This window comes from Arachis stenosperma, chromosome 2, assembly GCF_014773155.1.
Source record: "Arachis stenosperma cultivar V10309 chromosome 2, arast.V10309.gnm1.PFL2, whole genome shotgun sequence".
Taxonomy (NCBI): Eukaryota; Viridiplantae; Streptophyta; class Magnoliopsida; order Fabales; family Fabaceae; genus Arachis; species Arachis stenosperma.
The window spans coordinates 92,258,166-92,272,125 of NC_080378.1; the positions used below are offsets into that span (position 1 = coordinate 92,258,166).

Genomic DNA, 13,960 nt, shown 5'->3' on the forward strand with positions numbered 1-13,960 from the left:
TTTTATTGTATTTTAAGATAATTGTGAGTAACTATTTATAATTTTTTTCTACAATTTTTTATCTTGTATTTAGTGTTATCACCAAATAAATAATATATAAAAAAATTTATATGTCTTAGTATCAATATTTTCTTCTTATTAACATAATACTTTATAATTTTAAAGTTTAATATTACTCCCTCAAAAATTCAAGGAATAAAATTTAATTATAAAAATTAAATGATTAACTTTTTAACAATTAACAATTTTGTTAGTACAAAATAATTTTCTTGAAATTATGGGACTAAAATCTAATCTAATCAGAGAAACTAAATTGTACACTAGATATTCTTGGAAATCAAAAGGAAAATATTGTTTTAGAAAAAAAAAATGTAGAAAAACTCAAAAAGGAAGAAGATAAAATCATAAAGGAGAAGCAACATGCCAACAATAGTCCAAATCCAAACGCCTAGTCCATCCATTGAAGTTCTACTACATCCCGAATTGCTAAATGCTCTGAACCTTGCTATTCTTCTCTTTTCACTCTTCTTTCACCTCTTAACCGTTAACATGGCGGTTAGAGCAGTGAACACCTGCTTCCTCTTCCGTTCATCTTCTCCTCCTCTCCGCTTCTCCTCCTCCTCCTCCTCCTGCCGCCGCAATCTCCGCTGCTGCTGCTTCTGCTGCTGCTCCTCATCCCCAGCATTCGTCCCTCCGCCGCCGCTCTCCTCCAATTATGGCGCCCGCCTCCAACGCCGCTCCGTCTACACTCTCTTCGACAGCGTCATGGAAGAGCTCCGTGCCATGGGGAAACGCCGCAACAATAGAATCTCCGCTGCTTCCAAGTAAAAACCCTTGCCTCATTTTTCTCTTCTGTGTGTTTGGATTTACCTAATTATTAAGTTAGGCTTAAGAGTACTGTAAATGATAAGGGAACGGTACTAGAATGGTGGTTGTCATGAAATGCGATGAATTAGATACTTGTTCAATAAACGTTTTCTTTAACGAAATGACAAAGAAATCTGAGGAGTGAAGTGAACTAGATTTTGCACTCTTAAGTCTTTATCATGTTTGGATGTGACTATATAATTGGATGGGATCATAATAAAAGTATTACTGTATTCAAATCAGATGCTGAAGACTAGAGAGTACACTATCTATTTCTTGAATTGTCTGCACCAGTATTGTGGACTTAAAAAAATAAGATAATGATCAAATGCGAATAATAGTCCCCTGACTAAGGTGGCAGCTACCAAGGGTGTATGCACCTTACATGTTATTTTTATTTTTTATTTTTGGGATGAAAGAAGAATTTCATTAGGATTCGGAGAAGGATAATACAAATTGGGGATAAGAGTTCCCTTATATAAAAGCAAAGCAAAAAAAAAAGATTTATCTATAAAAGAGAGAATTTCATTAATGTATTGACGGAACACTACAAAGGAGTGGAGGAAAAAAGTTCCTCCAAACCAAAAGAAATACAAATAAGACCACAAACTTCAATGAACTGTAGCTTTCCAATCTTTCATCATGTCCAAGAGGGAAAGTCCTCTGTAAAACCATATGCTTTACACCATATAGATACTAAACGCCTAATTCTATCCCAAACAGCAACTTCTCTTGCGAATCTATTGTTAAAAGTGTGTAGATTGTGATTGCTTAATTTAGCCTCTTTCTTTCTCCCAAAATCAGCAAACCTCATCAAAAGAAACTGATCTAGTGATGCGGGGCACACTGGGCAAACCCAAGATTTTCCAAACATGCCAAACAAAGAACTCCACAAAGAATCAGCCATAGGACTGTAAAAACAAATGTCAGACCATTTGTGAATATCCCTAATACATTACACACATTTGGTGATATAGCCTTATGTGAATATGAGGTCTTCTGACTAGTAAATTGTTATTGGCGTTAATTCTGTTAGGCATAGCAGTCCAAATAAAGGATTTGAATTTTGACTTTAAAGGGAGCTTTAGATTTCAATATTTGTTTATCAAGGGTTGGTATAGAGATTGAAAATAAACTTTACGGGTATACTGACCCGATGAATCAAGATATCATAATCTTTTGACAGGAGTAGAAGATAAAGGGGAATTTCAAGTAGACTAAAAAGGTTACCTAATTCAATGGGCTCACCATCACTAAGATTTCTAAAGTGAAAGTTCCAAGAATAGGAAAATCCCTTATTGAATAGAAATCCCTAATAGGAATGTTATGTGAAACTGATAAGCAATAAAGACGAGGAACTAAAAGGAGCATCTCATAGCCAATAATCTACCAGAAAGAGAAAGTAAGATCCATCCCCTACTTTTGAAGAAAGAAAAGGTATCAAAGTAGCATAACCATTAGAAACAAATTTCCAGGGGCTAGAGTAGCATGTGAAGCAAGATTTGCATCCATTCATTTCTGTTTAATCCATACATGCTTCTAATAACGTTATGCCCAAAGAGAATGTGGTACTAAAGGAAAACGCCATTAGCCATTTTGTTGCCAGGCTAATGTTTTTTTATTGTAGATTACCAAGACCAAATCCTGCTTGTTTTTTGGTAGACAACAAATTTCCCAACTCACCAAATGATCCCATGTTAAGCCCATAGCACTAGACCAAAGGAAATCCCTCATTTTTTCCTCAATGGTTTTAGCCACTCCCTATGGTATATGAAGCAAAGATAGGAAGTAAAGAGGGATACTTGATAAGCAAGATTGAAAAAGAGTGATCCTTCCTCCTAATGAGAAATATGCTCCTTTCCAAACACGAAGATGCTTGGAAATCTTCTTCACAACAGGATCCCAGGAAAGAGGTTGAAGTAGGGTCCCACCTAAAGGAACACCCAGATAAAACAAGAGGCCATTCCAGAATTTGACATCCAGCCAGAGATGCTATGTCTGAGAGATAAGTTGGGTCAATATTGATCCCTTCTAAGCCACTTTTAGCCAATTTACTTCTGATAGTTTGATGCCATAAAGATTGGGATTCTAAAGGAAAGTGCCATAGCCATTTTGCCACCAAAGTAATATTCTTAAACACAATATTGCCAAGACCCAAGCCTCCTTTCTTTTTAGGACAACAAACTTCCCAATTCACCAAGTGATCCCACTTCATATCCAAAGCACACCACACCAAAGAAAGTTCGTCATAATCCTTTCAATGGTGTTGACCACTCTCACTAGAATTTTAAATGGATGAAGTAAAGAGGAATACTGGAGAGGCATGCTTAAATGAGAGTGATACTACCACCTAAAGAAAAATAGGCCCCTTTCTGAATTTCCTGGCGCTTAGAAATCTTCTCAACGACAGGATCCCATAAGGAAATGGATCTAGGATTGCCTCCCTGTGGAACACCTAGATAAATGAGGGGCCACTCCAACACAAGACACCCAACAATAGAAGCCAAAACAAAGTAAAAACTTTTACCGAGTTAAAACATTGATCTAAGAGTGGATACACACCAATACAAATTCATTTTAGAGGAATTTATCTATTAGTACACAATAATTGATAGATATTTGTTATGTTTGGTTTGAAAATAGCATAGGATTTCAAAGCTGAAGTCATTGAATATTCAAGCTGAGTTGAGTAGGAAGTTTAGAAGGTGAAATGGAAATGTCTTAACATAAGCTTCATGATGTTTTTGGGGTTTTGGACTTTGGTGCATGATATGTTAGTTTAGGAACCTTAGCTGTTGTATTTAATATGTAACATATATTTTAAAAAAAATCCTTAGGATAAAGTATATTTTTTGTCCCTAACGTTTGCACTTTGTTTCAAAATACCCATAACGTTTAGTTTTATTCAATTTTGTCTCTAACGTTTTCGATTCATTCAATTTTGTCCCTAACGTTTTTTTATTTTTGTCAAAACTATCCCCAGAAGTTTTCAATTTTGTCTCTAATATTTTACATGGAGTTAATGTCCAGGGGTAATTTTGGCAAAAATAAAAAATGTTAGGGACAAAATTGAATGCAACTAAACGTCAGTGGTATTTTTGAAAAAAATCGCAAACATTAGTGACAAAAAGTATACTTTACCCAAATCCTTATTAAGATCTAGAAATGTATTTATAGCTATTTGCTAACACTAAGTAGGATTTTTGGTTGAATTTTGAATTGATATTTTTAAATATCAATCTTTGCCATCTTCTACCCTCCAATAAGTTGGAAATTGTTCTTGTGTGTGTGTGTATTTCTTACTCCCTTTTGTTTAGTTCTTGGATTCAAGGTAAAAAAATGTTATTGGGGTTAAGTTGGTATCAAATACGTGTCCCAAGTGAAAGAAGTCTTTTAAATTTTCATATATAGTTTTACTTGTGGTTTCCTAGCTTTGACCTTGTGTCAGTTACTGTCTTGATTGTAATTTTATTTGACAGCATGGGTTTGTTGAATGAAGAACTTGTTGAAGATAGACTTGTGAGCCGTTCATTGCAGAAGGGGTTGCTTTTGGAATTCAAGAAGGATTCTGATAGGATGTTGTTAGCAGTTGCTCAGAGACCTGATGGCAAGAAGAATTGGATGGTTTCTGATCAGGTTCTTGTAGAAACAACATAATGCGGCATGTTTAATAGGTTGCTAGGTGTTAGAACTTTTGCATTTTTGTAAATGCTAAATATTGCTAGTGTTTGTCTATTCTGACTCTATTTTTATTGGGCTGAAGAATGGTGCCACTTCTTCCATCAAGCCACAACAGGTGACATATATTGTCCCTGGGATTGACAATTTCGACCAAGCAGATATTGCAGATTTTATTAAGAAAGTTCAGGATAACATGGTCAGTTTCACAATAGGATGGCAACATATTCCGATTCCATAACATTTTATTTCTGTTGATAAGTAATACATTGGATGATATGATGCAGGATCCATCACTACTTGAATTTGCTTGGGTTGAGCTCCTTGAAAAGAATAAATCTGTGACAGTTGAAGAGTTAGCTAAGGTATTATTATTTTGAATTCAATCTTAGTATGCTTCCTATATCCTTTCTTATGCTGCTTATTCTGTAGATAATTTTTGGTAGTGCTGAGCCTCTTGAGAGCTATTCTACTCATCTTTTGCTGTCAAGGGATGAAATATACTTTACTGTGCTGGAGACAAAAGGTTCTCGTTCAATATATGGACCCCGCCCAAGTGAACAGGTAGACGTATTACTTTCATATTCAGATAAGCTTTCAAAAGAGAAAGTACTGTTCATTATATATGTTAGTGATTTAACTCCTCATTTCCTAAGTTATACTTGTGCTCCAGGAAGAACCTTACAGTTTGCTTGTTTTGAACTTGTTGCAAATTGAGATCATGGCTTAGTAGTGTAAGCCTATACTAATGGCAAGTTACTGGAGTTTTTCTTTAGCTGCAGGAGTTTTCCGTAAGGTGTCACATGCTATGTTTTCTGGTTTCATGAATATACCAGTCATTGTAACTTTTGCATTTTTCCATGTGAATTGTGTTTCAAAGGGGGTTTCCTTGGCTGCTATGTGTATTATGTACACTCTTTTCAAGGAGGTTTCTCTAATAGATAGGCCGAGGGATTTGGCATTTTGGTCCTTTCTTTGCTGGCCGTATTTCTCCTTTTGGTTAAGGAGTATCCCTAATCCTACAAAATTTCTCCCATTCTTGTTGTGCAAGTTACTTTTTGTAGTTATGGAGATGAAGTGAGTAGTATTGCTATTATGTGCTTGTTTGGGCGCCATTAAATTGATAAAAAAAATCTTGAAAAAAGATCTTTTTTTTTTATTTTTTAGTGTGTTTGGCAAATTTCTAATAGTAAAAATAAAAGTACTAGAAAAATAAAAAAAACATCTTTTTTGGCCTTGTTTGGGTGAGCTTCTAAGAAAATATCTTTTTTCGAGTTATCTTCTTTTAAAAGATCTTATGGAAAAGTAAAAGTAATTTTATGTTTGAATATCTCATGCAAAAAGATCTTTTTATCTATCAATTATGTTTGGGTATAACAATATAAAAGTATTTTTTGTTTATTTATTACATGAAAAACATCTTTTTTTTAAAAGAAAAAAGATCTTTTAAAAGAAGATGTAAATTGCAGCTTCTCAAAAAAGAGTTTTTTTTTTCTTCTAATGCTTTTACTTTTACTACTAGAAATTTGCCAAATATGCTAAAATATAAAAAAAGATCTTTCATTGGAAAAAAGATTTTTTTATCAAATAATCACTCCCAAACAAGTACCTCGAGAAGCTACAATTTACATCTTTTTTTAAAAGATTTTTTTTCCTTAAAAAAAAGATATTTTTCACATAATAAATGAACAAAAAAGTACTTTTATCTTATTTTATCCAAACATAATTGATAGATAAAAAAATAATTTTACATGAGATATCTAAACATAAAATCACTTTGTCTTTTGTAAAAGATATTTTAAAAAAATATCATTTAAAAAAAAGATCTTTTTCGAGAATGGCGCTCAAACCCACCCTATAAATGGTCTTTTTTTCCCGTGTGATTTGTAACTGTGAATTAGGAAGATGGTGCTTTCTAGTGTAAGAGGCAGTGTTGTATAATATTTTGGTTTGTTTTACTAGTTATTCAGAGATGCCTGCATGCGCTAATATTTCTTAAAAATCCTTTTTCTGAAAAGGCAGGTTGAGGACCTCATCCGTAGCAAGCTTGCAAAGGAGGCTGCTGAGAAAGAACTTCAGGAGTTTTTAAAATTGCTGGTCTCGGCAAAATCAATGGCTTCACAAGATAAACCTCCTAAATCTTCATGGATGGATGACGAGAAAATCAGGCGAAGAATCGAATATCTTGAAGCATATGCTGTTGATTCATATCAAAATGATGAACATAGGAAAACAGCTGGGATGGTAACTTCTCCTCTCATACCTAGTTTGTTCTGATTTAGCATTGTTGCATTTGTTTTCTTATCTTTTAGTAAAGGATATCAAGTGATAAAATTAAGAGAAGTTTGAGCATTTTGAGTCTGAAAAGATGATTCACAAGCTGGTTGTATTTGGAATACTTTTTATGTATTTATATTAGATGTAATTGAGTAGAAGGGTAGTACAACTAGTACAAAGCATGTCATATCTCCAATGACATTCAGTCCCTACTGAAGAAACTGGCTAACAACTTGAAAGGTGGCTTATCTTAGTTTGATTCACTTTTCTCCTTGCTGGAAGTACAATAGAATATCTTCGAATAGTTTTATTTTATTTTATCTTTTTTTGTAGGGTGGGGAGAGGTGGGAGAGAAGAGAAAGGGGGGGGGGGGGTTGCTAGAAATAGAAATTTTATCACAACAGGAGAATCTTCGATTAGTATTGCATCTCTAGGCTGTCCAGTGCAATTTTAGTCAGTGGAGTTGACTTTCTTGTTCTAATAAGTTCATCTTCTATACTACTATCAGATACTAAAGGCAATGGGTCTGGCAAAAACAGCATCTTCTGCTGCAAATCTCTTGGTAGATATTGGGTATTTTCCTGTACACGTCAATCTTGAGTTGTTGAAGTCCGGAACTCCCACTGAGCATTCAGAAGAAATCATATCAGTTGGTCAAGCTCTTCTATCGGACTCATCTGATCCTGACGAGGTGAATGTACTATGCTTGTTAACAGCTCAAGTGTGTGATATCGTACATGTTGTCATGGCCATTTGTTTAGAATGATAAAGATACATGTACCACAAACTTCTAACATCATTAATATGCTGTTACATTCTCTTGCTTCAAGAACAAGTATTACAGTTGATATATACTAATATATACTAATTGGTTTAGAGCTTTGGTGACTGGTTCATAGCCTTATATGTTGCTATGATAAAGAGTAGCGAGAAAATTTGTTACTTTTGAAATGTTTCTAATTCATATTTTAAATCATCTTTTTATCATCGTTAACGATTAACCTTCAAAGATGATTAATACTTTGTTATTTGAAAATACATCGTGCGTGTCATGTAAATATGTTATCTATTAGGGTTTTTTTATTTTTTATTTTTTGGGTCAGATTCTATCTATTAGTTAAATATGCTAATTTGGGAGAGGGTATTTTTGGAACTTCGAAGTTGAATATCTAAAATTTCTGAATACAACCAAATTATGTCACAAACATGAAAAATTAGAATTTGAGGTAATTAACAAGTGTCATACTCCTATGATGGTTATGTACCATACTAATCATTGTTGGATTACCCCAATTCTTTCACTAAATGCATGGACTATTCAGCCTTTGCAGTAGTTTTAAATTGCTATAATGGCTGGACTCTGAAAATTTTCTTTTCCATCTTCTTGTTCTCTTTTATTGGTGTAAAAGCATTCCAAATAATGCTTGGACTCATGTCATTTTTTTTTAAATTTTAGATGCTGATGTTGTATTTGGCTTTGTCTATGTTCAGAATATCAGGAAGGATCTCACTGATTTAAAGGTGTACGCCATTGATGTTGATGAGGCTGATGAGGTATTCAATGAATGTTATTTGTTGGTTGTATTGAGATCTGCTAAGTATTGCTTCAGTGTTTTGGGTGTCTAGAATTTTATTGACCAACAAATAAATGCAGCTTGATGATGCTTTGAGTGCAACCAAGTTGCAAGATGGTCGGATCAAAGTTTGGATACATGTTGCAGACGCAACTAGATATGTTCAACCTGGAAGCATTGTGGACAGGTATCTGAATGACATTAAAATAAATATTAGTTATTTTTTAGTCTTGCAGTGGCAACATAACATATTTCGCTGGATGCAGGGAGGCTATGAGAAGAGGAACATCTGTTTTCTTACCGACTGCCACATATCCTATGTTTCCAGAAAAGCTTGCCATGGAAGGTATGAGCCTGAGACAAGGAGACCTTTGTAATGCTGTTACTGTATCAGTTGTGCTGCATAATGATGGCAGGTAATTATGAATTCAAAGATTGTACATTATGGTAGAAGTTCATCTGATTAAGTAGGAGAACTTAAGACTGTGGTGTCTGGTATGTGAGAAATCAGTTAGGAGTTGAGACCCATCCTGAAGTGGGACTTGGAGTATTTCTGTCTCACTCATGTATTTGATGTCATATATTACGTTTAGGTATTTGATACTGTTGAAGCTTCAAGAGAGATGAGTATAATGCTAATTTATTTATTTTTAGTTATTAATTAAATATTTGGGAAGGGATATCCATTTTTTTACTTGTTCAAGGTACTACATAGATTGTTTGGGTTTATGTTATCTTTTCTATCCTGTTTTCTTTCTCCTCCTTTATCCGCACAGGAAGATCCCTTATACTCAAGCCCTGCACTATTCTTTATCTTTGACAGATTCTTCCTTCATTCAAAGTAGTTATGGTGATAATTGTCATGAAACCATCTCCCCCAAAAACTTAATAGTTTTATATCTAATATGCTCCATATGCAAGAGCCTCTTTTGGACTTGAAGTGTGGATAATGTGTATGTCCATGCCACTTTTTTCTCAAATTCAATTTTTATTTAGAAGGATGTGCCAACAGGAATAACAAAGATCAAACTCTAGAAGTATTCAAATGGTTTTATATCTGACAATAATAGTTAGGATGGTGAGTTACCCCCTTTTAATGATGTTCTATGTGGGTGCAACAGTATCGCAGAATGTTCAGTGGTTAACTCGGTGATTAAACCAACATACATGCTGACATACGAGAGTGCATCTGAGCTGCTCCATTTGAACCTTCAGGAAGAGAGTGAATTGAGAATTTTGTCCGAGGCTGCAAATCTTCGGTTAAATTGGCGTCGCCAACAGGTTTGTCCTAGTTTATATATATATATATCGGAAATCAGTCCCCGGAAACTTTTGAGTCAAACAATTTAATCCTCAACAAATTTAATCACCAAATCAGTCCCTAACCTTTTATTTGAGAGTGTAGACTATATAGATAGAGGGATTCATCAGCTAATTAAACCTAGGGAATATCCTCTTTCATAATCAATTACAGAAGCCATTAGAATGTATCAAACTGTTTACAAGGATATCGAAAAATATCACCACTGCTGATAAATAATTCCTTAAGACAGAAATGACTTAACAGCTGTATATTTCTTCTTCTTTTACACAATAAAGGGTTGGATATATACTGCTGCGCCCAACCAGAATAGGAAAGTATTGAAATCTGATCCCATGATTTGTTTCTTGAATACCTAATTAATCTTATTCTAGGAACATAATCAGCACCAGATTTCTGCACAGAGCAATCACAATTTTTACCTTCTTGTAGAATACTCAAAAGGATGCCATCGCTGTTTGCCTTGCATCAAATGCTCTTGGAAATTTCTCTTTGCTTGTCAGTGTTTCTAAAATGCACTTAGTTGTTAAGATTTAGATGTGGATAGAAATATTCTCAGAATTTATTGGGGGACATACATGGAATGATAGGTTTAACTGAGTGGATAGGCTTTCCTAGAATTCATGGTTATGGTGCTTAACTATTTAGTTAGTTAAAGCTGTCCAGAATTATTTAGCCTCTAATAACATAAGTTCTCTTTTTTCCTGCCTTTGCCCAGGGTGCAGTTGAGACAGCAACATTAGAAGCTCGCATTAAAGTGTCTAATCCAGATGATCCAGAGCCATCAATAAAACTTTATGTGGAAAACCAAGCAGACCCTGCAATGCGATTAGTGTCTGAGATGATGATACTCTGCGGCGAAGCTATTGCCACATTTGGATCTCAGAATGAAATTCCTTTACCCTATAGGGGACAGCCCCAATCAGATATAAATGTTTCTGAATTTGCTCACCTTCCAGAAGGGCCTGTCAGAAGCTTTGCCCTGGTCAAAGTAATGCGTGCTGCAGAAATTGATTTCAGGAAGCCAGCACGACATGGGATTTTGGGAATTCCTGGTTATGTTCAATTTACATCTCCCATCCGCAGATATTTAGATCTTCTTGCTCATTATCAGGTGTGTTTCAGTTTTATAATTTAGAGGTACAATGGATTGTATATCTTGGTACAGCTAGTTTCTCAATATAATATTATGAAGTCAGCAAAACTTATGAAAGACAAGAAGCTAGATTTGGGAAGTGAAAAGAAATTAATCACTTCTTGCCTATATTAGTGCTGTGATGCATAAGCTGCTACTATAGGTGGTTGAAGTGTGTACCTATGCGACTGTTTCAGGAGGGATATAACTGCAACAAATAATTCTTGTGTTCCACCAATTTATAAGTTTTCTTAAAGGATGCAATTAAGTGATGATTAGATTAACAGCCTGCGCTAGATTAATAAAAGGTGTAGAGATACCATTTCTACTTCATAGCATTCTGTAGTCTTTTTGTTAGAGTTAAACCATAGAGTTAAAGATTACTAGCAGCAGGTTGTTATCTAGAGCTCAAAAACTCATTATTTTAAAATTGTAATATTTTACCAAATCATCTGCATGTATCAAGAAATAAATAACATACATAATAATTTCATATCCTAGTTAGTAATTTTTCGTCTAGATAGATAAAAAGTATCATGTGACATTTATGCAATGCAATATAAGTGTTCATGCTCAGAATACTGCCTAGAGGACCTTGTTTTATAACTTATAGTAGCCATTGTACCATGATGAGTTTTGCTATGCGATTGAGTTTGCGTCCTTTTAAGTTTGTAAATTTTTTTTATCTGTGGCCTTTTCTCCGTCCGAAGCTGCCGTTATGAAATTGTTTCTATTAATATAATTAATATGCTATGCTGCATCTTGGTAAGTAATTCTAACTTCTAAGGGTTTTTCTATCTCTGTTTTGGTTGTCTCTGTAATGTGTGTTGTCTTCAGGTAAAAGCATTTCTTAGAGGTGAACCTCCACCTTTTACATCTGGTAAGCTTGAAGGGATTGCTGCAGTTGTAAATGAGAGATTCAAAACAGTGAGGAAGCTCAGCAACAACAGTCTTCGATACTGGATGTTGGAATATTTACGAAGAGAACCAAGAGAGAGAAGATACCGTGCCTTGGTCCTTAGATTTTTGAAAGATCGAATTGCAGCTCTATTGTTGGTTGAGGTAAGCAGCCAGTAGCTCCTACTTGTACTCTGTTCTGCAGTTCATGCCATTTCATCATTGTACCAATGGAAATTCTGGTAGCCCATTAAAAATCTTGATGAGATACCTGCCAAAAAGTGCTACGTCTACGATTACTTGAGAATGACTTTATTGTTTGTATCATTGGTGAAATATAGTGTCAATTATTTGTTTGGAAGTTTTGCTTTCCTGTTGCTTGAACCAAAATGTTTTGCTGCATGCCAAAATGGATTCAGGAAAATTGAGCAGTGAAGCTAAAAATTGATTGTTAGAACTGATAGACATGCCGTTAACCTAAGGTATTGTTTTACGTGGCTGTGTTTAGCTAGTTTGCATTTAGATTAAATTATTCTGGAGGTTTCTATAGTTTCACTCATTCTCATTAGGTTCCTATAACTTCGTAATGAAATCCATGTATTAAGTAAAAAATTTCAATCAAGTTCCTATAGTTCATTAAGTCTCTATATTCATGATGAATCACTGCTTTTCTGAAAATGTGCAGTAGAGACTTGATCACAATATTTTTAAACTAGGAGTAAGTTGAACAGTTGAAAAATGTTTGTATAGTATAGGTATTTAATAAGAAATGTTTAAACTAACATAATCCAATTGAAAACTCATTCGGACTATAAGGAATTCCAGATTAATTAAACCTTGTTTTAATGTGTGCAATTGTAATATGCTACTCTATTTAATCCAAAGTTGCTTTTATCTGTAGGTTGGACTTCAAGCTTCTACCTGGGTGTCTGTTGGAACTCAGGTAGGGGATGAAATATTAGTTAAGGTGGAAGAATCGCATCCTCGCGATGACATTATCTGTCTGAAGGAGGTTATAAAACAGTGACCGCAGTGTTAAAGATAACTCTGTTGAAGATTCAAAGAGGTAATATATATCTTGCAAATCAACACATGGACCATACTATTTGAATTCGATGGTCGTCTAAACCCTCATTCAGCTTGTTTGGTATGATGCCGCGTCGATTGTCTACTTCATGGAAGAAGAATCATGCTGAAGGGGCAAGGATCCAACCTTGTGAACTCTTTCAAGCTGTTCCAAGTTTTGAGGTGGAGAGAAATTTAGATTATGACTAGCATTTAGGCTTCATGGTGATGCTAGTGAACACTGTACAGTCCTTCAGATATGTTTGGCATGATTTATTTTTTCTTTTTCCAATAATAATATATATCACCGGAGGAAGTTAATTCAATATTATGTGCCGGCCGTTTACAGCTTCATCATTATATAACTGTCGGTTTGAATTTTCAGAGAAATCACTGTAATTTATGGATGTGGATCCTCGTATGTGAATCTTTCACATGATTTGGCCGTGTTTGATATCACCATCAATATAAAGAGACAGATCTCACCATCATGTTTGACCTAGTCATGTGAAAAATTCACGAGATAATCAATTTCCGTAATTCATCATAAAGGGACAAAATTGCATCAATGTAACTCTGGCTTTTTTATTATCAAGGATGTTAAGAACATCTGTTCCTGAGTTTCCGATTCCCATTATTTTTGCTTAAGCTTCTAAAGATTGTAAGCATAATAAATTCTTCCTAGTGTGGAGGAACTAGGGTGAGCGAATAACAAGTCACTTAAAAGTTAAGGATGAAGACCCATGGAGATATGGGGGATTCGCGAAATCTCCATGGAGATGAAGACCCGTCCCTGCGAGTAAAGGGGATGGAAATTTTTAAATTCCCACAAATATGAATTCACTAAAATGTTCACTTACTAAGGTGAATTATGTTATTTTATATTAGAAATTTTTTTAGTGTGCATGTTAGATATTTAAAGTGTATGTTGAATTATGTTAAATTGTGTTTAGATTAAGTGTTTTATTATGTTAAATTTTGTTGAATTATATGGAATAAGTTATGGTTGTGTTAATTTTTTTATTTTTTTAACAATAATATTCATAGATATTTGCGGATATCTGTGTTTTCTGTGGAGACAGTTAAGGGGAAATCCATGATAAAAATAGAATGGAGATAGAGACAGAAAGACATTTTTAACATAAT

The 13,960-nt window shown here is 34.5% G+C and overlaps 1 protein-coding gene across 1 annotated transcript; it reads left to right on the forward strand.

The window, feature by feature from the left end:
- The first annotated feature begins 452 nt into the window (after positions 1-452).
- Positions 453-13,715, forward strand: LOC130961767 (ribonuclease II, chloroplastic/mitochondrial). The gene is made up of 14 exons (XM_057887767.1): positions 453-824; positions 4,347-4,503; positions 4,631-4,744; positions 4,833-4,910; positions 4,978-5,109; positions 6,568-6,789; positions 7,331-7,513; positions 8,314-8,376; positions 8,477-8,583; positions 8,663-8,812; positions 9,518-9,677; positions 10,436-10,831; positions 11,690-11,914; positions 12,651-13,715. The coding sequence occupies exons 1-14, from the start codon at positions 550-552 to the stop codon at positions 12,774-12,776; spliced, it is 2,388 nt and encodes a 795-aa protein (XP_057743750.1). The 5' UTR covers positions 453-549; the 3' UTR covers positions 12,777-13,715.
- Positions 13,716-13,960: the final 245 nt, after the last annotated feature.

Bases quoted from the DNA above. Each gene is read 5' to 3' on its own strand.
- LOC130961767 (XM_057887767.1), top strand. From the start codon at position 550: ATGGCGGTTAGAGCAGTGAACACCTGCTTCCTCTTCCGTTCATCTTCT. The intron at 8,813-9,517 runs GTAATTATGAAT...TGGGTGCAACAG, and splicing joins GTGCTGCATAATGATGGCAG to TATCGCAGAATGTTCAGTGG. The intron at 11,915-12,650 runs GTAAGCAGCCAG...TTTTATCTGTAG, and splicing joins CAGCTCTATTGTTGGTTGAG to GTTGGACTTCAAGCTTCTAC.